General features: G+C 42.3%; 3 protein-coding genes across 3 annotated transcripts in view; 1 reads left to right on the top strand and 2 right to left on the bottom strand.

Moving 5' to 3' along the window:
* Window positions 1-250: 250 nt before the first annotated feature.
* On the bottom strand, window positions 251-10,177 carry mboat7 (membrane bound O-acyltransferase domain containing 7). Its single transcript, XM_038976740.1, has 9 exons — window positions 10,062-10,177; window positions 9,291-9,370; window positions 8,905-9,034; window positions 6,355-6,481; window positions 6,094-6,250; window positions 5,410-5,605; window positions 3,321-3,473; window positions 3,037-3,213; window positions 251-2,852 (listed from the first exon to the last, which is right to left on the bottom strand). The coding sequence occupies exons 2-9, from the start codon at window positions 9,364-9,366 to the stop codon at window positions 2,441-2,443; spliced, it is 1,428 nt and encodes a 475-aa protein (XP_038832668.1). The 5' UTR covers window positions 9,367-9,370; window positions 10,062-10,177; the 3' UTR covers window positions 251-2,440.
* A 2,448-nt stretch (window positions 10,178-12,625) lies between these two features.
* Window positions 12,626-15,229, bottom strand: LOC120031000 (40S ribosomal protein S9). Its single transcript, XM_038976511.1, has 5 exons — window positions 15,151-15,229; window positions 14,366-14,477; window positions 14,149-14,271; window positions 13,627-13,813; window positions 12,626-12,877 (listed from the first exon to the last, which is right to left on the bottom strand). The coding sequence occupies exons 2-5, from the start codon at window positions 14,460-14,462 to the stop codon at window positions 12,700-12,702; spliced, it is 585 nt and encodes a 194-aa protein (XP_038832439.1). The 5' UTR covers window positions 14,463-14,477; window positions 15,151-15,229; the 3' UTR covers window positions 12,626-12,699.
* Window positions 15,230-16,365: 1,136 nt separating this feature from the next.
* LOC120031257 (RNA binding protein fox-1 homolog 1-like) overlaps window positions 16,366-24,286 on the top strand; it is a 14,666-nt gene continuing 6,745 nt past the window's right edge. The window contains exons 1-2 of the mRNA XM_038976933.1: window positions 16,366-16,452; window positions 21,180-21,416. Of these exons, the coding sequence (XP_038832861.1) occupies window positions 16,366-16,452; window positions 21,180-21,416 (324 nt within the window). The remainder of the gene's footprint in view (window positions 16,453-21,179; window positions 21,417-24,286) is intronic.

The raw sequence follows: 24,286 nt of genomic DNA, 5'->3' as shown, positions 1-24,286 counted from the left end.
ATGTTGTTAGGTAACCATAGAGGCAAGCATGTGAACAGTGGGATTTGTGTGTTTGTGGCTGTGCGTGTGAGTATGTGCAAGGGGATAGGGGAACGTTGATCATTTTCAGGTCTGACAACTCCTATAGTAAGTAAAAACCATAGAATGAACCATGTCAGATCAGAAATTGTAAGAGAAATGTGCACTAATAAAACAACTACAGCCAACATCCATGAACAAAACATCAATAAGGAACAAGACTTTAGACGTGTTGAATAGCTGAGACATGTATTCCATTGGTAACACTGAACTGTTACAAGGCAGGGAGAGTTACAATCATCATAGTATCAAGGTGAAACCATTCAGAAACAAACAAAAATACACAAGAAATATTACACGTGACAGAGAGAAAGATGGAGAAGCAACCATCAAGGAATGTGTTCTGTACTGGTCATGTACTGAAATGAGTTGGCTGATAAAAAACACAAGGGAGTCATTTCTTCGGGGCTAGGGTTTTGGCACAAGGAAAAGGAGGGAAGGTTTGGCTATATCAGATTGTGGTAAGCAATAATAATACAATGCTTCCATGCTATCAAGTAAATGAAATTACAAGAAATATCATTCCAAATAACTTTTTTTATTCTACTGTCAGCACAATATATATTTTTTTAATTATATAGTAATACCATTACATTTGTAATAAGATGGCAGTCAAACATTTTGGCAGTGACTGAGGACTGACTGGTAAGGTAGTAGCTTAGTAGTCTTTCTACAACCTTACCTTAGCAGTCAGTCAGTCCTCAGTCACTGCCAAAATGTTCTGATTGAGGCAACTTATTTCCTAATATAGTGCACTACTTTTGGCCCAGGTCTGACCAAAAGTGTCTGGGGAATAGCCGGGTGTCATTTGAGATGTAGCCAGTGACACACAGACAACAATAAAGAACAATAAATACATATTCACCATACAGTATAAAATTACATCTCTAATCAAATAATCTCAGACACCCAGAACTCAATTCTGGCGTAATTGCAGCAGATGCTCTATTTATGTTACGTGCATCTGTCCACAAGAGATTACTAATCAAATAACTAATGACTACGGAATGCAGGACAGATCATTTTTGTAAAGAAGAAGAGATGAGTAAAATGCTCATTTACAGGCCAAGTCAAATCAAAAGAGAACATTTCAGAAGATCACCCAAAACGACATTTTAAATAATGCAGTAAAATAAATTCAGTTTAAAATCAACATAGCATATACCTTAAGCAATTTGTATTTTTCTAAACCACAGATTCCATTCTGAAATTTGCACTGGTCTTTTTGGTTCCAGTAGCCCCTCTTGACACAGTGAAAGTTATTTCAAGTTTCTTGGTCTTTACTCTGAGAACAAATCACTGAGGATGGCTCCACTTAATAATGACAGAGAATTTGTTTTCCTTTCAACTTGGAGATAAGGGAGAAATGATCATCTTATCATAATACAAAACCTAATAAGAATGTTGAGGAAAGAGAACGTATACAACTGCCACATTCATTATGAATGGATCCTCTATATGCGTTTTAAAACTAGACAAGTATAACTCAGTACGTACTCATGGTTATCCAAAGTTCAGTTTTCTGCACTATTCTATAACTTATCATAGGAACGGCCTGATCAATGAAAACTCGAAAATATAAAGAAGCAGAAAGTCTTGCTGCCCCGGGAAAATGCATTGTTGATCTGGTCATGGCTTGAGATAAATCATGCATTGATGTCAATGGGTTTAGAGATTTAGGCAAAAATACAGACTGAGTAACATACTTAGATCCCAGTTCAAATTCAGTCCTTGCTCTATGAATGGATTCAAGGGATGTGCCGCTGTGGTTATACAGTACTTTCTACTCTGTTTCAAGGCAGCATCTTGAACCTACAGCCTTAGAACATACAATTTTGTGTCCTCTAAACTAATTGAAGTATATTTGTATGAAAATCGACTGTGATTTGAAATAATCACACACATACGCACAAGTGAAGTAGCTGAATAATCTACATCCCCCTGAACTTTTGCAACTCACACATCAAAAATAACATTCATTAAAGCAAACATTCTTTCACCCAATTATACCTGTATGTACACGTGGTTTGTAATGTAATATCACCATGGCAACTGTTACTGGGTTACAACAATGTTCATAAGGATTCACTGTATTCAGCTAATAGTCCAATGATGTCTCCTGGTTAGGGAAATCCTACAACTTCATCTATTCTACCTCCCAACTGCAAGTCAAACCCTAGTAGGGTCTAGGGGCCAGTTCGGGATTGAACATAACTCTTCTCTACCAGGGGAGACATCACTGGACCTAACTGACAAAAGTGACCCATACAGATCAGTGACAGACTGTGCATTGTGGGAATAGTAGTTCTTTAGTAAACCTATCCTCCCCATATAGTACATCCTCCCATCCATCAATCCATTCTCACTCTGTCTTCTCTCTCACGTCCTCTTGCTTCACCTCTATCTTCTCTCCCTCAATTTTCTCCTCCTTTTCACTCTTCTTTCTCTCCCTCTTTCCTCCCTTCATCAGCCTCCCGAACAGAATGCAGGCCAGGGCGATGATGTGGATGATGAAGTAGATGGAGGTCCAGTAGTGGACGGTGTCGCTGGCCTTCAGCAGGACAAAGCCCATACACATGTAGTCATAGGCCCTCATCTTGAGGAACCAGTGGACCCAGTCGAAGGCACTCTGACCCCGGGGCCCCAGCTTGGCCCTGACAGATGCCTCCATGGCCGACTCAGCCGCAATGCACAGGGGAATGGTGAGGAATGACAGGTAGTAGCCAGCGTGAAGCCCGTGCCAGTATGCACTGATGAACATGGTCCATCCAGCCCTGGGAGAGAGAAAGAAAGAGAGAGAATTGTGAAACATATGCATCAAATGACATTCAGGGGACATCTTATCTGGCAGTTACAAATATATTGAAAGTAGACTGTAGTTTAACAGACTTCTATGAGACAGTTTATTTTAGACATAATACACATGCCTTCTCTAGTGAACCTGCATAGGGCCCTTACTTGAGTGCGTAAGCCTTGAAGGGGGAGTTGGGGTAGATGTAGTGATGCAGCCACCACTGCACAGTCATGTTCCAGTAGCGCATCCCGTGGCGGACCTTCACACAGAAGTCAGTGTTGTATGGGTCAATGTTCTGGATGGTTTTGAAGTCGTACACAACCGGACTTTCAGGGTCAGGGCTGGAGAGACCGAAGAATCAAAACCAAGATTAAACACTTAAATAATTATGAATTAATGTACTTGACTGTTTTCCCCAACTGGACTGAATATCCTGTGTGAGACTTGCCTGTAGTTGACAGTGGGACCACCTCCCGGCTTGGAGAGCGCCCCCTCTGGGTAACAGCCCAGTCCTGCGCTGATGCAGCCAGCCTCTGCCCCACACCATGCAGCGTAGAACCGCATCCGGAACACAAAGAACACCACCGTCATGTAGAACAACCTGGAGGGGGGGATAGAGAGAGACCTCATTAATGTATAACTACGAGTGAAGAGCAACAATGGTCTGGAATACTAAATAGACAAGAGTTCTGTCTCAATTCTGTTTCACTGGAATTGGTGCTTGTCCTTCAATTGTTTTCAGTCATCTGGGAAATCCATCCATTTAGCCCTCTATTATTTAATGGTTTAAAATCCCATAGCTCTCTGGAGAGAGAAAAACAGCGGTGAATGAACTCACAATTCTGTTATGCCAACTCAAAATAAATATATAAATTAAAAAATCTACTCTACCGTTCAAAAGTTTGGGGTCACTTAGAAATGTCCTTGTTTTCCATGAAAGCATAAATGAAATTAGTTGCAAAATGAATAGGAAATAGTCAAGACGTTGACAAGGTTATAAATTATGATTTTTAATTGAAATTATAATTGTGTCCTTCAAACTTTGCTTTCGTCAAAGAATCCTCCATTTGCAGCAATTAAAGCCTTGCAGATCTTTGGCATTCTATTTGTCAATTTGTTGAGGTAATCTGAAGAGATTTCACCCCATGTTTCCTGAAGCACCTCCCACAAGTTAGTTTGATGGGCACTTATTTCGTACCATACGCTTAAGCTGCTCCCACAACAGCTCAATAGGGTTGAGATCCGGTGACTATGCTGGCCACTCTATTATAGACAGAATACCAGCTGACTGCTTCTTCCCTAAATACTTCTTGCATAGTTTGGAGCTGAGCTTTGGGTGATTGTCCTGTTGTAGGAGGAAATTGGCTCCAATTAAGCACCGTCCACAGGGTATGGCATGGCATTGCAAAATGGAGTGATAGCCTTCCTTCGAGATCCCTTTTACCCTGTACAAATCTCCCACTTTGCCACCACCAAAGCAGCCCCAGACCATGACATTGCCTCCACCATGCTTGACAGATGGCGTCAAGCACTCCTCCAGCATCTTTTCATTTTTCCTGCGTCTCACGAATGTTCTTCTTTGTGATCCGAACACCTCAAACGTATATTCGTCTGTTCATAACACTTTTTTCCAATCTTCCTCTGTCCAGTGTCTGTGTTCCTTTGCCCATCTTAATCTTTTATTTTTATTGGCCAGTCTGAGATATGGCTTTTTCTTTGCAACTCTGCCTAGAAGGCCAGCATCCCGGAGTCGCCTCTTCACTGTTGACGTTGAGACTGGTGTTTTGCGGGTACTATTTAATGAAGCTGCCAGTTGAGGACATGTGAGGCGTCTGTTTCTCAAACTAGACACTCTAATGTACTTGTCCTCTTGCTCAGTTGTACACCGGGGCCTCCCACTCCTCTTTCTATTCTGGTTAGAGACAGTTTGCGCTGTTCTGTGAAGGGAGTAGTACACAGCGTTGGACGAGATCTTCAGTTTCTTGGCAATTTTCGCATGGAATAGCCTTAATTTCTCAGAACAAGAATAGACTAACGAGTTTCAGAAGAAAGGTCTTTGTTTCTAGCCATTTTGAGCCTGTAATCGAACCCACAAATGCTGATGCTCCAGATACTCAACTAGTCTAAAGAAGGACAGTTTTATTGCTTCTTTAATCAGTACAAAAGTTTTCAGCTGTGCTAACATAATTGCAAAAGGGTTTTCTAATGATCAATTAGCCTTTTAAAATGATAAACTTGGATTAGCTAACACAACGTACCATTGGAACACAGGAGTGATGGTTGCTGATTATGGGCCTCTGTACGCCTATGTAGATATTCCCTTTTTTTTTCCAGCTACAATAGTCATTTACAACATTAACAATCTCTACACTGTATTTCTGATCAATTTTATGTTATTTTAATGGACACATTTTTTTTTGCTTTTCTTTAAAAAAACAAACAAGTGACCTCAAACTTTTGAATGGTAGTATACCTTTTTTTGATACAAGCAATTTTTTAACAACATTTTTACAAAATCAAGAGTGCTGTTTTGCTACCTGAAGAAAAAGTGATGTTCCAGGAACTCTTCAGTGCGGACGTATGCCAGGGGGAAGTACATGTTGGCGGTCAGGAACAGAGCTCCGTAGACAGGCACCAACCTCAGCCTCAGCATGCAGGGTACCCAGCCAGGAAGGTCCAAGGAGCTGGGCTGCCTCAGCCAGTCCACATAGGTTTGGAACCGGAAGAACGGGCCTTTAGGGAGATGCAGGGATAAATGAAGGGATGAAGAGAGAGCATTGAGGGAGAAGTGGTAGGATAGACAAGGTGAATAGTACAAGTTAGAAAAGACAATAAGGAGAGAGAGGGATCATTGGAGGACAAAAAAAGGATAGAGTGCAAGGAGGAGTAGTGTTAATGGGTGATGGATGAAGGGGTGAGTAAAAAAAAAAGGAGGGAGAGTTACAGGAAGGTCGTGTAGTGGAAGAGAACGTAAGCAGACTCACAATATTTTACTAGTGGCAGATAGAAAGACAGAGAGAAACAGTTAAAATGGGTGCAAAAGCAAATTAGTGGCAAATCATACTAGATACATGGTACATTTACACCACACACATACACACTGAAGCCATTCACCTGTCTCCATATCAAAAAGAGGTCCAGAGAAAAGGGTGAACTGTGGATATGTTGACAGTAGCCCTGTATGATAAAACAAACTAGGGAATGGGGCTAGACAGCCTTACCTGTCATTATACCCACATAGCAGTAGCTATAGGCTATCATATCATAGAGGGAAGGCTCTTGGGATAGTCCACCAACCACAGGAGACTTAGAGAATGAGCTCACTTCCTGTTTCTTCTCCAGGTGAAAACGCTGCACCTCATTGGCCAGACTGACCATCTGAATGAAAACAAGTGGGCTGTTACTGTAAACAACATCATGATGCATTATGCCCTTGCATTTCAGTAATTGTGTATGTCCTCCATCTCTTCCTGTAGATGTACCTTCAGAGTGAGGAGTAGCTGGATGGCGTTGGCAAAGGGTGTTGGCGGCGGCAGGCCGAACCATGTGACAAGTCTGAAGAAGAGGAGGTAGAGGAAGGTCCAGGCCAGAGAGAGAGCTGGGGCACTCCTGAAGAAGGTAAATAGGGGAATGTGTGACAGAGAGAGGTTCCTGACTGTCACACTAAATAGTGGCACAGCATTACGACACAGGAGTGTTCTACATTGTCTGTTGATACAGTTGAAGTCAGAAGTTTACATACACCTTAGCCAAATACATTTCAACTCAGGTTCACAATTCCTGACATTTAATCCTAGTAAAAATTCCCTGTCTTAGGTCAGTTAGGATCACCACTTTATTTTAAGAATGTGAAATGTCAGAATAGAGAATGATTTATTTCAGCTTTTATTTCTTTCATCACATTCCCAGTGGGTCAGAAGTTTACATACACTACCAAATACTAATTGAGTGTAACAGTATAACTTTAGACCGTCCCCTCGCCCCGACCCGGGCGCGAACCAGGGACCCTCTGCACACATCAACAACAGTCACCCACGAAGCGTCGTTACCCATCGCTCCACAAAAGCCGCGGCCCTTGCAGAGCAAGGTGCAACACTACTTCTAGGTTTCAGAGCAAGTGACGTAACCGATTGAAAAGCTATTAGCGCGCACCACCGCTAACTAGCTAGCCATTTCACATCCGTTACACTAGCATTGCCTTTAAATTGTTTAACTTGGGTCAAACGTTTCAGGTAGCCTTCCACAAGCTTCCCACAATAAGTTGGGTGAATTTTGGCCCATTCCTCTTGACAGAGCTGGTGTAACTGAGTCAGGTTTGTAGGCCTCCTTGCTCGCACACGCTTTTCAGTTCTGCCCACAAATTTTCTATGGGATTGAGGTCAGGGCTTTGTGATGGCCACTCCAATAACTTTACTTTGTTGTCCTTAAGCCATTTTGCCACAACTTTGGAAGTATGCTTGGGGTCATTGTTCATTTGGAAGACCCATTTGCGACCAAGCTTTAACTTCCTGACTGATGTCTTGAGATGTTACTGCAATATATCCACATAATGTTCCTACCTCATGATGCCATTTATTTTGTGAAGTGCACTTGTCCCTCCTGCAGCAAAGCACCCTCACAACATGATGCTGCCACCCCCGTGCTTCTCGGTTGGGATGGTGTTCTTCGGCTTGCAAGCATCCCCCTTTTTCCTCCAAACATAACAATGGTCATTATGGCCAAACAGTTCTATTTCTGTTTCATCAGACCAGAGGACATTTCTCAAAAAAGTACGATCTTTGTCCCCATATGCAGTTGCTAACCGTAGTCTGGCTTTTTTATGGCGGTTTTGGAGCAGTGGCTTCTTCCTTGCTGAGCGGCCTTTCAGGTTATGTCGATATAGGACTCGTTTTACTGTGGATATAGATACTTTTGTACCTGTTTCCTCCAGCATCTTCACAAGGTCCTTTGCTGTTGTTCTGGGATTGATTTCCACTTTTCACACCAAAGTACGTTCATCTCTAGGAGACAGAACGCGTCTCCTTCCTGAGCGGTATGACGGCTGCGTGGTCCCATGGTGTTTATACTTGCATACTATTGTTTGTACAGATGAACGTGGTACCTTCAGGCATTTGGAAATTGCTCCCAAGGATGAACCAGACTTGTGGAGGTCTACAAAAGGATGAACCAGACTTGTGGAGGTCTACCATTTTTTTTCTGAAGTCTTGGCTGATTTCTTTTGATTTTCCCATGATGTCAAGCTAAGAGGCACTGAGTTTGAAGGTAGGCCTTGAAATACATCCACAGGTACACCTCCAATTGACTCAAATGATGTCAATTAGCCTATCAGAAGCTTCTAAAGCCATGACATCATTTTCTGGAATTTTCCAAGCTGTTTAAAAGGCACAGTCAACTTAGTGTATGTAAACTTCTGACCAACTGAAATTGTGATACAGTGAATTATAAGTGAAATAATCCATCTGTAAACAATTGTTGGAATAATGACTTGTGTCATGCACGAAGTAGATGTCCTAACCGACTTGCCAAAACTATAGTTTGTTAACAAGAAATGTGTGGAGTGGTTGAAAAACTAGTTTTAATGACTCCAACCTAAGTGTATGTAAACTTCCGACTTCAACTGTATATAATTTGTATATTTTGAATAATGTGTCTTAGGGCTGGTAATTGCCAGGGACCTCACGATAAGATATTATCACAATACTTTGGCGCAGATACAATATGTATTGCGATTCAATACTAATGATTTTTTTTTGCGATTTGATGTTCCAAAGATACTGCTCACCATATGTCTGCTGCAAAGGGACAAGAGAGAACCATGAAAACACAAGTTGTGATCAGTCATGGAAATAAAAGTGCTGAAAACAAATTGGCTCCGGATTTAAAAAGAAGATGGAGAAGTTATGAAGAAAAAATACTGGAGTTTTGTTGCAGGTACAGCCAACTAGCGCAAGAAATGATATTGCGATATTGTCAAAAATAATATCTCGGTATGTAACTGCATGGATTTCTTCCCCCCATCACTAATGTCTCACCGCCAGCTGCTCTTGATGATGATCCATGTTCCAAGCACTGTCACCAGCGAGTGGAGCGCATGGACATGACAGGTTGCTATGGTGATCGAGAGGCCCAAGAGCAACGCTGCCCCCTGCTTCACTGGAGGACCTACAGCAACAATAACACCCACATACATTTCACTTACAATAAACCTTCAGAGCAGAGCAGATAGGCCTATTATACATCATGTGTTAAAAAAATGTTTTACATGTTATCGTGATTGCAACTGCCTTTTCATTCCTCTGTCCTGCGTGTAACCAGAATGTATTGAAAATAAAGAATTGTGTTTTTCAGTGTTAATCTATTCTAGGAGACACCATATAGGTTAGGTGAATTTACTCGACGGTCCAGATAGAATACTCACTCGGGTACCGGAATAGGAACCCGATGGGGATGGAAGCAGCGAGAATGCCCAAGTAGACCAGCTCATCAGGAGACATCTCTCTGCACACAGGTACACAACACACACACACAGTATACAGTATGATCATGGTAACTTAAATAGTCCTCTGTGCTGCATGGAAAAATGATATGAGAAATGTGACTGCAGTTTGCATACAGCATCATTATGACAGTGATAAAGCCTGTGATTGACAACTTAATGTCTGTTCTATTCGAAGTTGCTATGCATGTTGGTTCCTCAATACACAAATATTGGTACAAGCTAAGTAGTATAAGAAAGTGTTTATATCATACACATGCCTCAACATCACATCGTCATGATAAACATTTTACACCACTGACGTGAGTTAGCGTGTGGACTGAATTAGGACTCGCCTGATCATGCCATGGATGGAGTAATCATAGAATTGCAACATACGCGTTACAAATGTTAGCACACGCTAAACTAGTTAGCTACTGCAGCCTTGCGTGACACCAGAGGAAGTACCGCAGTGACAGAAGACAGGGGAAATATTTGTTCTAGACGATCTTCTATAGGCGATAAGTTACTCATTCTAGAAACGCAAAAAATGTGGCTAGCTATCCCCCGGGACCACAACAAGCTAACTTGCTAAAGTAGCAGCCAACGTTAGCTCTTAGCTCAATGATATTATTCCCTGTATGTATAATAGGCCTATAGATGTACATCTCTGTTCAAAGGATGTAGCTAAACTTCTAGAGTAAACGTACTCACGTTTAAAATCAGGCCGACATTCAATATAGTTAACAATCCCTGGAATAAATATTCAAGCACAGTGATGATTTGGTAAATTCCACTTCCTACTACCGCAACAACGTGTCATTCACAACCAAAACCCCGCCCATGGACACTGCCCAGTCCATAAATTAAGGCAGTACGTTTCAAAAAGAATCAATCATTCTGCTTGAAATGGTTTGGAATTTTACATTAATATAGCGAAACCATTGATTCTTGAGGAATATTACTTAATGTCTCATAAGCTTTGTTCAACTGTCATACCCAATGATACAGTATACACTGAACAAAAATATAAATGCAACATGTAAACTGTTGGTCCCGTATTTCATGAGCTGATATAAAAGATCCCAGAAATGTTCCAAAATGCTTATTTCTCTCAAATTTTGTGCACACATTTGTTTACATCCATTAGTGAGCATTTCTCCTTTACCAAGACAATACATCCATCTGATAGTTGTGGCATATCAAGAAGCTAATTAAACAGCTTGATCATAACACAGGTGCACCTTGTGCTGGGGACAATAAAAGGCCACTCTAAAATGTGCAATTTTGTCACACAACGCCACAGATACCTCAAGTTTTGAGGGAGCGTGCAATTGGCATGCTGACTGCAGGAATGTCCAATTGAGCTTTTGCCGGAAAATTGAATATTAATTTCTCTACCATAATCGTTTTAGAGAATTTGGCAGTATGTCCAACAGGCCTCACAACCGCAGACCACATGTAGCAAAGCCAGCCCAGGACCTCACCTGCGGAATTGTCTGAGACCAGCCACCCGGACAGCTCATTAAACCTTTTTGTTGTTGAAAACCTTAGACTTTCTGCACAAACTGTTAGAAACTGTCTCAGGGAAGATCATCTGCGTGCTTGTCATCCTCACCAGGGTCTTGACCTGACTGCAGTTCTATGTCGTAACCAACTTTAGTGGGCAAATGTTCACCGGCATGCTGGAGAAGTGTGCCCTTCATGGATGAATCCCGGTTTCAACTGTACCAGGCAAATGGCAGACAGCATGTATGGCGTCATGTGGGCGAACGGTTTGCTGATGTCAAGTTGTGAGCAGAGTGCCCCATGATGGCGGTGGGGTTATGGTATGGGCAGGCATAAGCTACAGAAAAACAAACGCAATTGCATTTTATAAATGGCAATTTGAATGCACAGATACCGTGATGAGATCCTGAGGCCCATTGTTGTGCCATTCATTGTGTTCAGTGTATATTCCCCATCAGGACCTAAAATAAGCTTGTGTTATGCCATTGTAACCAATGTTAAACATGGTGAATATCATTTCATATTATGGATGTTTGTTCCTTGCATCCATAGCCATCTATGAATGTGTTTACATTTCTCCAGCCCCACGAAGGAGTGGAGGAATGGCTGCTTTATCATTTTAACCACAGATTGGCCTAAATTTCAAGTGCCAAATTTATGAATACCATCAGTCTAACTATGCTGTTAGATAAAACATGCATTTTACCTACATTTATTCCCCATGAATCCACAATCCTATTGGAGCGTTACAGCAGACAAAGCACTTACCCTGTGCCATTCGCTTATTGAGACAGCCTACAGGGAGGTCAGAGACCTGGCAGTGTGGTGCCGGGACAACCTCAGCAAGACAAAGGAGCTGATCGTGGACTACAGGGAATGGAGGGCCGAGCATGCCCCCATGCACATTGTTGGGGATGTTGTGGAGCAGGTCGAGAACTTCAAGTTCCTTGGTGTCCACATCACTAATCTATCATGGTCCACACACACATTGAAAAGGGCACACCTCTTCAGGTTGAAGAGATTTGGCATGGGCCCTCAGATCCTCTACAGCTACACCATTGAGAGCATCTTGACTGGCTGCATCACCACTCGGTATGGTAACTGCTCAGCATCCAACCGCAAGACTAGAGGGTAGTGCGTATGGACCAGTATATAACTTGGGCCGAGCTCCCTGCCATCCAGGACCTCTAACCCAGGCGGTGTCAGAGGAAGGCCCTAAAAATTGTTAAGACTCCAGCCACCCAAGTCCCAGGTCTGATAACAGGGAAAAGTGATGCACCAAGTCTGGAACCAACAAGACACTGCACAGCTCCTACCCACAAGCTGTCCAGCTGCTAATTAGTTAACCAATAGCTAGTTAATCTGCATTCACCTTTTTTGCTTTCTTGACATGTCACCATTCATTCCATTGCCTAGTCACTTACCATCTACTTCAATTCCTTAATACCCCTGCACATCAACCTGGTACCATATCTCTAGCCAAGTTATGGTTAGTAACGTGCTATTTTTCATTTATTTCTCTCCACTGTTGTGAACAGCCCATAAGCAAGCAGTTCAATTAGTCTATACCTGTTTACAAAGCATGTGAACATTTGATTAGTTGTCACTTCCAATAGCCAACCGAGCAAAAGTCAGAATTACATTATCCCTATAAATGTCCAGCAATCACACATCTATAACCCTAATGTAGCCATTGTGTAGTCAATTATTGTGCAGAGGCCTTAACTAGCGTCAGTTCCCACAACATATCAAGTAAAAATCACTTAAAATTGTGGTCAAATAATGTTTTTATTATTGAAAAACAGGAAGTGTCAGACACAAACACCCCCAGTCAGCCTCCATTTTAATCCTCCTCTTCCTCATCAGCTCCTCCAGCACCACCCTGGCCCTTCTTGGCATTCTTTCTCTTGACACGGCCGGGGCGTCCGCCACCGTATGGTGAACGCAGGGAGAAGTCAATGTGCTTCTGGCTGTCCAGGCGCACCACGAAGGAGGGGATGTTGACTACCTGCTTGCGCACACTGGAGGGAGAAAGGACACCTCAATGAGTGGTTTGTTCCTCCCCATTTAATAGCATAGACAAATAACAATCTAGAATAGTTTGGCATCAATGACAGGCCTCATTCACGAGGAATTCTTGACACCACAGGAAGTCTGAATATTAATTTTAATCATCGGCCTGCCTGATGAGGTAAAGTACTCTTACCAAACTAAATTGAAGACCATGCGATTGCCTTACAAGTCAAATACACTTGAGAGTTTGCCGTGACCATTGGTCCACATATCTGCCCGAGGTGCAATCCTCCATACATTACCTGTCAGCAAATAAGACAGTAGCAGTCTGCCTCTCGCTTGGCTCTGGGCAGTCTTATAGACAAGGTATACAGTTTGTTACTGCATTGACTTTGCTGAAACTGTTTGCCCACTCTTGATGGGCAGGATTGGCTCTGGGCAGTCATAGACAAGGTATACGGTTTGTTACCGAATTGACCTTGCTGAAATGTTAAACCACACTCAGGGATGAGCTATCGTTTGTGAGGCCCTCTAAGGATTGAGAAAGTAACTCATGAGTTGTGCAGTTTCAACTCATAATAGTTAACTGAACAGTTAGTGTAGGCATGTGAGATAATTTTAGACATGTACATGTTACAAATGGTTTAACAGCCAGTCACAAGTTCATCATAGAGCCTGTTTAAAATAACAGACCAGTGTAATGATCTACCGACTTGTCCTTTCTAGCATGGCCATCTAGTGACCATCAACAGCTTACCGGATGTGCCTCTGGCGGATGAGAACTCGGGCGTGGTGGATGCTCTTAGCAAGGCCCAGCTTGAAGACCTGAGTCTGGAGCCTCCTCTCCAAGAAGTCCTCCACCTTCAGGCCCAGGATGTAATCGAGCTTCATCTTGCCCTCATCCAGCACACCGATCCTCACCAGACGCCTGAGCAGGGCGTTACCTAGGAGACAGGATGCAGCAATTTTCAGTCACTGATCACAACATAGGGCCCTCATCAGGGACTGATTGAGACCTGGAACCCCAGGTGGGTGCAATTAATTCAGGTAGAACAGAACCAGGAGTAATCTGGACCTCTTAGCGTAAAATCGGATTATCCCCGATTTAAGGCATCTGGAAATCTGACTGACGGCCTCATTCACGAGGAATTCCTGACACCACAGACAATCTGAATATCGAATATTTAAATCATTGGCCGATATCTCACTAACTAACAGCTCAAGGGACTTTTACGAACAGTCAAAATATAGCTCAGAGAACAATCTAGCTGTGGCGTACCTTCAAAAAGACGCTTGGGGTCCTTCTCATCCAGAGTGAGCAGCTCTCTGGCGGCCTTGCGGATCTTGGCCAGGGTGAACTTCACCCTCCACACCTCACGCTTGTTCCTCAGACCATACTCCCCTGAGAGAGATTAAAGTGAATTTACTTAAAAAATACATGGTATTTAGAGACCAGCAGATTCAATAAAATCAAAACCTGCTATTTGCACACATACCGATAAGTTTAAGCTCCTGGTCGAGACGAGACTTCTCGAAGGGGCGGCGGGGGGTGACGTATGTCTTGCGACAAACCCAACTCCTGGCAACGGGCATGGTGGATCAAAATTCCTGAGGAATAAGAATTGATCTAGCTGTTTAGTTCCAACATTGCGATTACACAAGTGATTATACTGAATTTCAACCCATGTTAATTATTCTGCAGACCATCTTTAAGTCATACACACAGTAATACTTAACATTTTTAATAAGGCAGTTACGCTATTAGCAAAATATAAGTAGATTTAATTGTATGGATCAGGGTCAGTTCACCGACAGTGGTATTCCGTAACTTGGCTAGCGAAACCAACAGTGGGAACTTGTTAGCTATTTAACCAGCGTCAACGGATTCATATAAATAATATAAATTGTCTAAGGACCCCCCCCCTATACAACTGCACATTGTAAATATAGTTTGATAAAGTGTAAAGCTTTCGAGAAGATGCAGAGACATCTACAGCACAGTAACGTCAAGATGCAGCGACATCTACAGCACAGTAAGGTCAGGCCTCACCGGCGATGTCACTCTTGCTAGTTAGCTAACGTTAGCGTGCTAACCACGTTGTACAGTGCGTGTACGACTGACATGACCGAATAAGGCAGAAGTAATGCCAAAAATGTACAAAAGATGTTGGTCGGTGTTACTGAAATGCACAACTAAACGTATAAATACATTACTTCTCAACATTGCGACCCTACTTCTATGGAAAAACAAGACAGACTAAAGCGCATAATAAGTTATTACCTGTGTTCCACAGGCCAGTGTGATAAAGAGGAAGTCAAATTGGATTTCTCCAATATTTATATGGATCCCGCGAACTACATTTCCCAAAAATATGTGACGACACCACTTCAAAGCAGCAGTTGGTGAAATACCTCCATCTGTTGTTCAACTTTAAAACTACAGCTTTGTTCGTCAAACTAAAACCGTTTCTGTTTACTTGCTGAACAAGAACAACTAACTTTTCAAACAACTATCTAGTCTAGTGTACTACACGGAATGAACGTTGGATCACCTAGGTATGCCATGTATTATTTTGTGAGCTGTTGTGTAGGCCTCTGTTCGGTTATTGAACATTGTTTAGGAAAAAAAATGTGTAACGTAATGTGTGTTAGCCCGGCATCCTATGTTGGGGCTCTGTGTGTGTGTGTGTGTGTGTGTGTGTGTGTGTGTGTGTGTGTGTGTGTGTGTGTGTGTGTGTGTGTGTGTGTGTGTGTGTGTGTGTGTGTGTGTGTGTGTGTGAGAGAGAGAGAGAGAGAGAGAGACCCAGCTGTCACAAATCTCTGACAGCCACCACTGTCAGTGCTACTGGGAGACAGAGAGCAAAGATGTACACACAACAAATGGTCTGTGTGTTGATTCATTCATTTTTTTGTGTAAGGGTAGCTAATGCTTTTAGAAAAGTGATAGCCTACTAACCACCACACCCACTCAAACGACATGTTGCACGTGCACTCACAACAGAAGAGCGTGCATATGGTACCTAGTAGTAGGCTAATTGACAGATTGATAGAGAGGGGGTGGAGGTGGCAGAGAGAGAGAGAGACAGGGACTATTTATAACATCCTGAAACGGGACCCTTTACATGTGTTTCTGTCTGTCAGGCCGACCAACTGACAGGCTGACAGACACACAGCAGTGTTCTTTCTAACTTCTCTGCCATATCCTGTCTTCCTACCTAGACGGGCTGACTTTCTTAGTTTAGGGTGTTTGTTTTAATTTTTTTTAACTGAGAGGTTGACTGTTGACAGTTATCCTTCTGACTTTACAGCTCTTCCTCTCATTCACTTGGACCTTCTGTGTTTTCATCACTTGGATTCTACTCTCTTATTAGATTTTCCTGCCTTATTTTTTCATCTCCTCTGAACATAACATTCTCTCCCTTTCCCCCTTCACCCTCTCTTGTCCTCCCATCTCTCCACCGTTCCCTCTCTCCTGGTGGTTTTCGGGCTATGCACCATGCTCTCTTCTCCTACAATGATTCTTCAGCCTTACGGACTGCCCGTCTATCCCCAGGGTCCCCAATGTTACCCCAGCCTAGTACAGGTAATCTACCTCTGTCTCTCTCCTTGTTCCTACCATGTTTTATGCTGGGTGTGTAGCATTGGATGTCTTTCTTGGTACTCTGTCAGTAGACCCAGAGCCACATACAGAGATCAGCAAACTATCCTGCATAGCTGTTGGTGCAAACATGGCCCCATTGAATTCTGTATACATGGCTCTCATCTCAAGCGTCATTGAGATAGTTTGGTTTTGAGTCACTGGATATGCTGAATCACTGGCCCGGGGAATGACATGTCATCATGACACAAACAACAGGTCTGTTTGTGAAATGGAAAGGGACATTCAGATTAAATGTATTCAGGCCCAGTATTACACATTATAAATGATACTGTTTGTGTTTGTCATGATGATGATAGCAAAGTGGTTTATTGAACTAGATTTCAAAATAATCCAAATTATGATGTTTAGTTCAGAGTAGTTCACAGCAAAATTATGTGGTTGTTCACAGCAACTGGTTGCCAGTGTAGATTTGTGTCATGAGATTGCAAACAGCTGCATCTAGGCCTAAATACTGTTGATAGGGCCAAACCCATTTGTTTTAAATGCAATGACACACTGGCAGTTATATTTAATCTGCAGGTCTCAGTGGTGCCAGCAGGTGGTTTTGTGTGTGTGTGTGTGTGTGTGTGTGTGTGTGTGTGTGTGTGTGTGTGTGTGTGTGTGTGTGTGTGTGTGTGTGTGTGTGTGTGTGTGTGTGTGTGTGTGTGTGTGTGTGTGTGTGTGTGTGTGTGTGTGTGTGTGTGTTCCGTGAGTCCCTGACAACCCGTTGGTGAATGCCAGCACAGATATGATGTGTGTCTGGAATCTGTCTTCCTTGTCTCTCTGTGTCACAGCCCCTGTATTTTTAGCCTGTTCCTTGAAAAGTAGATTAACACAGAGAGAGAGAAGGCTCCCCTGTCATGCAGATAAGGGTGACACTGATATCCTGATAGTGTGTAGCTTGAGTAGGGGGATGAGGACCAGTGTACTGTGCTATGATCAGAACATACCAGCGGAGTAAAATGTCTGACGATCTGTGTTTGTGATCATTCCATATTACTGTATTCTGTATGTAATATACACTAAGTGTACAAATCATTAGGAACACCTTCCTAATATTGAGTTGCACCCCCTTTTGCCCTCAGAACAGCCTCAATTTGTCGGGGCATGGACTCTACAAGGTGTCAAAAGCATTCCACAGGGATGTTGGAAATCAAATCAAATCAAATTTATTTATATAGCCCTTCGTACATCAGCTAATATCTCGAAGTGCTGTACAGAAATCCAGCCTAAAACCCCAAACAGCAAGCAATGCAGGTGTAGAAGCACGGTGGTTAGGAAAAACTCCCTAGAAAGGCCAAAACCTAGGAAGAAACCTAGAGAGGAACCAGGCTATGAGGGGTGGCCAGTCCTCTTCTGGCTGTGCTGACTCCAGTGTTTCCCACAGTTGTGCCAAATTGGCTGGATGTGTTTTGGGTGGTCGACCATTCTTGATACACATAGGAAACTGTTGAGCGTGAAATCCAGCAGCTTTGCGGTTCTTGACACACTCAAACCTGTGCGCCTGGCACCTACTACCATAACCCGTTATTAAATATTTTGTCTTGTCATTCACCCTCTGAATGGCACACCGACACAATCCATGTCTCAGTTGTCCCAAGGCTTACAAATCCTTCTTTAACCAGTCTTCTCCCCTTCATTTACACTGACTTAAGTGGTTTTAACAGGTGACATCAATAAGGTAGCATAGCTTTCGCCTGGATTCACCTGGTCAGTCATGGAAAGATACTGAATATAGTAGGCCATAGGGTGTGAGTGTGAGTGTTTTTGTCTGTGCATTTGTATCCCCGGATTTATGAGCCCTCTTAAAGGGCACATCAGCAGTTTCCTGTTGTCTTCGGAGTGTAAATCCTCCAGCAGCTGTCCCAGCAACCACCTGTCTCAGAGCCGGTGACCTTTGACCCTGAGACCTGACAGCTGAATAGGGGGAGGAAGGACAGAGGGGAACAAATGGAAATCAAAAAAAGACTGCAAGGAATAAAGTTGAGACACATGGAGAGATACTGTGTATAATGTTTCTTTGCTGACAATGTAATACTGTACTGGGAGTGGGAGACAAAGAGAGAGAGAGAGAGTGTGTGAAGGTGGCCAGTGCTAGTATCAAATAGATTCTATTATCTCCCCCTGTCAGACACTCTCCATGTATGGTGTGAGCTTGGGAAGGTCAGATATTGGGGGGTGAGGTGGGGCGGGGGACACAATACAGGCATGTGTGTCGGTGTTGACATGTCCTCTAACATGGCCCAGTGACTGTGTGTAACTGATTGGCAGGATCTGCCATGTGAAAGCTAAAAGGACAGTTTCTGAATTATTATGCGTCAACCCTGGAATAAACCCAGATATACAACACTCATGCCTTCCAATATTAGCAGACAGGATGCAGAGTAGTACATATAAAAACATTTTATTTTTAAAGGTTTTACTATGATTTTTTACATGGTTGTTGTTTTGGCCCATTTGAAAGCACTATGTAAGATGATCTGCTAAATGACTAACCTTGTCAATGATATGCCTGTAAATCTATTCTAGAGACCTAATACATTCAAGATGGTATCAGTCTCACTTCTGACCATCTCCCAGTGGAATTTCTAAAGTAAGAATTCAGAAGTATAGGAGGAACACCTGTGTGGTCGGTGTAGAGAAATCCTGAACTTTGTACTGAAACCCCTGATGTTTGATAGGAAGAATCTGAGACCTACACAGACAAGGTGTTCTTTTTCCACTCCTAGTGAACTAAGATAGTATATCTTATATTTTACATTACATTTACATGTTAGTCATTTAGCAGATGCTCTTATCCAGAGTGACTTACAGTTAGTGCATTCATCTTAAGATAGCTAGGTGGGACAACCACACATCAGTCATAGCAACTACGTTGTTCCTCAATAAATGAAGTAATCAGCAAAGTCAGTGCTAGTAGGAAAAGACAAGTGTGATTGTTAGTTCATATCTTAGTATAGTAAGACCTTTGATGCTGCGGTTTTACCTGCAGTAGCCACACTGTCTTGTTAGACCTATGAGAATGTAGGACACTCTCCCTGTGTTACGTATCAGAATCAGCTGATCGTACAAGGTTTAAATGATCAGATCAGCTTTCATACCTTCCCTCCACTTCGCCCTCTTCAATTTCACCATCAGTCCTATCTCCCCCCATCCGATAAGTGGAACAGCTGATGGACAGATAGAGAGAGGGGGGGGAGGAGGAGAAGAGGTTGGAGAGAACAACATGAATTTGTATTAAATTACAGCCAGTCTGATATATAGGCCTTTAGACCTTGTGACACTTACTATGTTTACAACTGTAAAGGACAACATAAAAATCTACTAATAGCTCTGCCAATCTTCTGGTTGACCTCTGCTCAGTTTCAGAGTAGAGATATAAGGGTTTATTAATGTGTTTTAATGTGAAAGATATAAAACTACCCAAATGTTTCCTTCCTGCTTTTGTCTCTTCAAAGAGTCTGGTCAAAAAGAAGGTATTGGAATGATATGAGTATTTACAAGGCATAGGAATATTTACAAGGCAGTACGTCAGCAATTACAGGGTAATAATAAGGATAGTATTCTTAGAGGTGACCTTTTAGTGGGCAAGTTGAAGTACGGCTACAGTATTAGCTTTTAATGTAGAAATTACAAATTTTTGTGTAGCTCTCCTAATTTTTTTGTGTGTTTCTGTGAGGAGGGGAGGCGGTTAAAGGTTATTGACAGGTACAAATGACCACAGCTGGCATAGCCACCCCAGCTCCCCCTCCTCCCAGAACTCCTGTCATGCGATTGGTGGTTAAGTAGAACTTATGGTGTAGTGGGCGGGTGGAAGCCGGCATTAAAACATGTGGCAGTTGTTGGACAATGTACCAGAGAATCAGATATGCAGTGACGGGGTAAGACTATCATCTATTCTCCTGTTGTGTCTGTGTCACCACTATCACTTTTTATTGTGTGAGAATTGGTCACATCACTGTGTGAACTCTCTGCTTTCTTGCTGTTTATTTTTGGTACATTGAAGAAACAATGGATTGGAATGGATTTGGTACATTGATTAGATAATCATGATGATGTTGAAGGTATTAGTCTGGAATCAGTTTCGTGCTGAGTTGATTTTTCATTACAATTACGTGTTTGTAGGTGCACTGTTTTGGCATAAGTGGTAAAGTATTGGATATTTGCCAGATACTCTTTTCCAAAGCATGCTGAATCCTGAATGAATACTCAAAAGGAATAGTATGCGTATCACAGTGAGCTGTACTGTAGGTATGGGTTTGTTGTGTGGATCTTTCTTAAGGTCCTCAAGTTTTGTACCAGATGTGCAAATCTAAGCTGCCCAGCACCACTCAACCATAAGACATTTCCCAGGTGATATTGTAGACTCAAAGACTCAGAGAAAATGACTTTTATGAATCCTGAGGTCTTTGTGCTTACATTAGAGATGATTCTATGGGCAGTCACACACACATTGTCAATGAATGTATGCTGTGAATCAAAAAGGTCTATTTTTAATGTAATTCATGAATATGTGGTGATAGTAATTGATTATTTTGTTTCTTATAACAAGAGTCACACACACTATTACAATTTCAATATGGTTTATCCTACAGCTAGGTTGGATAGATACTATGACAATGTTATTTTGATTGATTATTGACTGATTCTCTTCTCTCATCCAATCACAGGGAGGCCCTGGCCAGGAGGCTGGCCCCAGCAGTGGTGACCCCACCCTCCCCCAGGTCTATGCCCAGCCTCCCTCATACCCTCTACCAGGACAAGCTCCTCCCACACCTGCAGGCAGACTTCCTCCTCTAGACTATAGTTCCGCCCACCCCAACTCAGAGTACCAGGAGCATCACCAGCTCAGAGTCTATCAGGGCCCGCAACACGAAGGGGCTGACACTCTGGCAGCCATTAGCACGGTAAGAACAACATGATAGACTGGAGGTGTGGGACTATAGAAGTAGTGTCCAGGAAAGTTAGTCAAGATATGTAGCTACTGTATGTGTATATGGGGGAATCACATGTTGTTTGTAACATATTTCTAGGAGGGGATTTTATTCTAATCAACGACAACATGTCATACAAAGTTTGAGGAAATTCTTTGTCAGTAACATGGAACACACACAGAGGACCCTGCTACTTCTATGTTTAGCTCCCCAACTCCACTCCTGTGCCCATGTAGGGGAATATCCTCTGACATCCAGCAGAGCAGATAGGGGCAGCTGAGAGGAGATTCATTTTTGAATGTGAATCCCCCCCATCTCTCTCTTTCCCTCTCCCATTTATCTGGAAATAGAGCAGCTAATCCCAAAGCCGTTAACATGCAGTATGTCTGTGTAAGATCATGCACCGGGTTACTGGTAGGGGGTCGGGGTAAAGAAAGTTGAGAAAGGAGAAGTTAAAAACACAACACAGTATTTAAATGTAGGATTATAATTTAAATGTATTTTGGTATATTGTATGGCATAAGTTATTAAGTAAGTTATCAGGATTCAATGTAATATTTCCTACTATTTATTTTCATATAGCCTACAGCACAAAATGACATGTATTTGATGGGATCTTATGTATTTTCATAAGGAACAATGCCCAGTTTATGAACTTATAATGAGGAAAACATGTACATGTATGTTTATGTCCAGTGTCCTGGTAGGCTTTATATACTGTAGGTTATTACTCTAGACAAAGACAGAGGTGAATGGTGAATAAAGGTCAATGCATTGTGACTATGAAGTCCTTTTCCCTGCCTCAGCAGCTCTTTCTGATGTCATAACTGACTTTTATGGCCACATTTATATATTCCATCACTAGAGCCCCTGACTTACAAGGTCCGTCCTGATTTTCGGGGAAAGTTGAGACGCCGCCACACATCATGGAGGTGGGGTCAACAGGGGAGGCTGAACGGGTGACCCCTCCCCCTCCGAAATATCGGCCAGGTTCAGAAATCAATTTTGCATCGTGACATGACACCAACATCCAACCCAACCCACCCACCCCTTTCTTCCACTCCCCCTCCCCTCTCTTCACTGTCCCACTTCCCCAAAGCCTGTTTCTGGTGTGTGTGTGTGTGAGGATGATGAGGAGGTGGTGTTTGTGTGAACCATGCTGCCATGGGAAGCCAGTATATAACAACACAGCAGTAGCCTGTATGTACTCTATGTGTTTGTGTGAATCTCTCTCTCTCTCTCTCTCTCTCTCTCTCTCTCTCTCTCTCTCTCTCTCTCTCTCTCTCTCTCTCTCTCTCTCTCTCTCTCTCTCTCTCTCTCTCTCTCTCTCTCTCTCTCTCTCTCTCTCTCTCTCTCTCTCTCTCTCTCTCTCTCTCTCTCTCTCTCTCTCTCTCTCTCTCTCTCTCTCTCTCTCTCTCTGTGTGTGTGTGTGAATGTGTCTCTCTATCCCTCTCCCTCTGTTTCTACCCCACTTATTAATACATGCCCCCTCGGAATCTTGAGTAATGATCTTTAACCTTTGGCAGAAAAAAGCAGCACCGTGACCCCAAACTGACATTTAGAACATTCAACTTTGACCCTGCCCGGCACTATGCCTCCCAGCTCCCACTCCTCACCCCAACCCAAGCTTTTTGCGCAAGTTCCTGCCTTGTTCACTTTATCTTTTTGTTTAATTTATTATTTATCGTCGCTCTGAAGACATTATGCACATCTCTTTCTATCAGCCTTCCTATATTATAATGCTAATAATACCTGTGTTTTCATTTCTGCATATTAGGATCTGTATTTTGATTTGCATTCATATTTATCTGCATTCACTTTGATTTTCAATTTAAGATATTTTTCACTTTTGCTATTTTTTTCTTTGCCATTTGTTTCTTCCTTTCACATTGCACTCTGCTCCCTCTCTCCTATCTCCCCCACTGCTCTCGCTCACTCCTTTTTTGGTGTAATATTTTTTTCATCTTAATTTTCTTGTTTGGACTCATATAATCCCTTGGTTTTTGGAGGAGCAATAGACAGACACTGGCATCGTGGTGCATTTTGGGATAGTGGATGTTTTGGTTTTGAAGCACATTACTATATCCTGTATGGTTTTGCATGGGGGCATTTTAATGAGATTATATTATGAAAATGTATTCCTGCAGGCTTACTGTTTACGTGTCTATATAATCTATGTCACCTGAACTACCTAGTTATTATGAATTTCTAAGTAGAATTCATCACAATTATGTTCAGTATGATATTGTATTTAGTTACAGTTCCTCCAAAGTATTTCTGTTGGGGAAGCTGTTACTTTCGGTATTGGCTGGTTGTTATAACTGAATCAACATGACTATGTAGCTTAGTATTTTGTTAGTATACATCAGAGGAGGCTGGTGACAGGAGCTATAGGAGGACATGCGCATTGTAATGGCTGGAATGGAATCGATTAAATGGTACCAAAGACATGAAAACAACTTATTTGACTCCGTTCCATATATTCCAGCCATTACATTGAGCCCATCCTTCTATAGCTCCTTCCACCAGCCTCCTCTGCTGTACATATTTTTTTAGATTTTCTAACGGGCATGTATTTAAACGCCTCACTAAAATTAGGTACTGTTCACGCCTCCTCACTCCTGCCTGAGAAGGATCACTGGGTGCTGAATGCTTATTTGGACTGAGTTGTGATCACTTGATTAAATTAAAATAATCAACATTTTTCCAATGCAATGTGATGCCTCTGTAATGAGACACTGTACCAGAACATGTGAACTGTTTTGATAGATTTTAAAGAAAACATTTGTGGAAAAAAATCTGTTTTCATCTCAGAATCCTTTTACTAAATTGTAAATTAGTTG

This window comes from Salvelinus namaycush, chromosome 37 (assembly GCF_016432855.1).
Source record: "Salvelinus namaycush isolate Seneca chromosome 37, SaNama_1.0, whole genome shotgun sequence".
Lineage (NCBI taxonomy): Eukaryota > Metazoa > Chordata > Actinopteri > Salmoniformes > Salmonidae > Salvelinus > Salvelinus namaycush.
The sequence above is the reverse complement of the archived record's forward strand: the minus strand, read 5'-3'. Positions and strand labels throughout refer to the sequence as shown.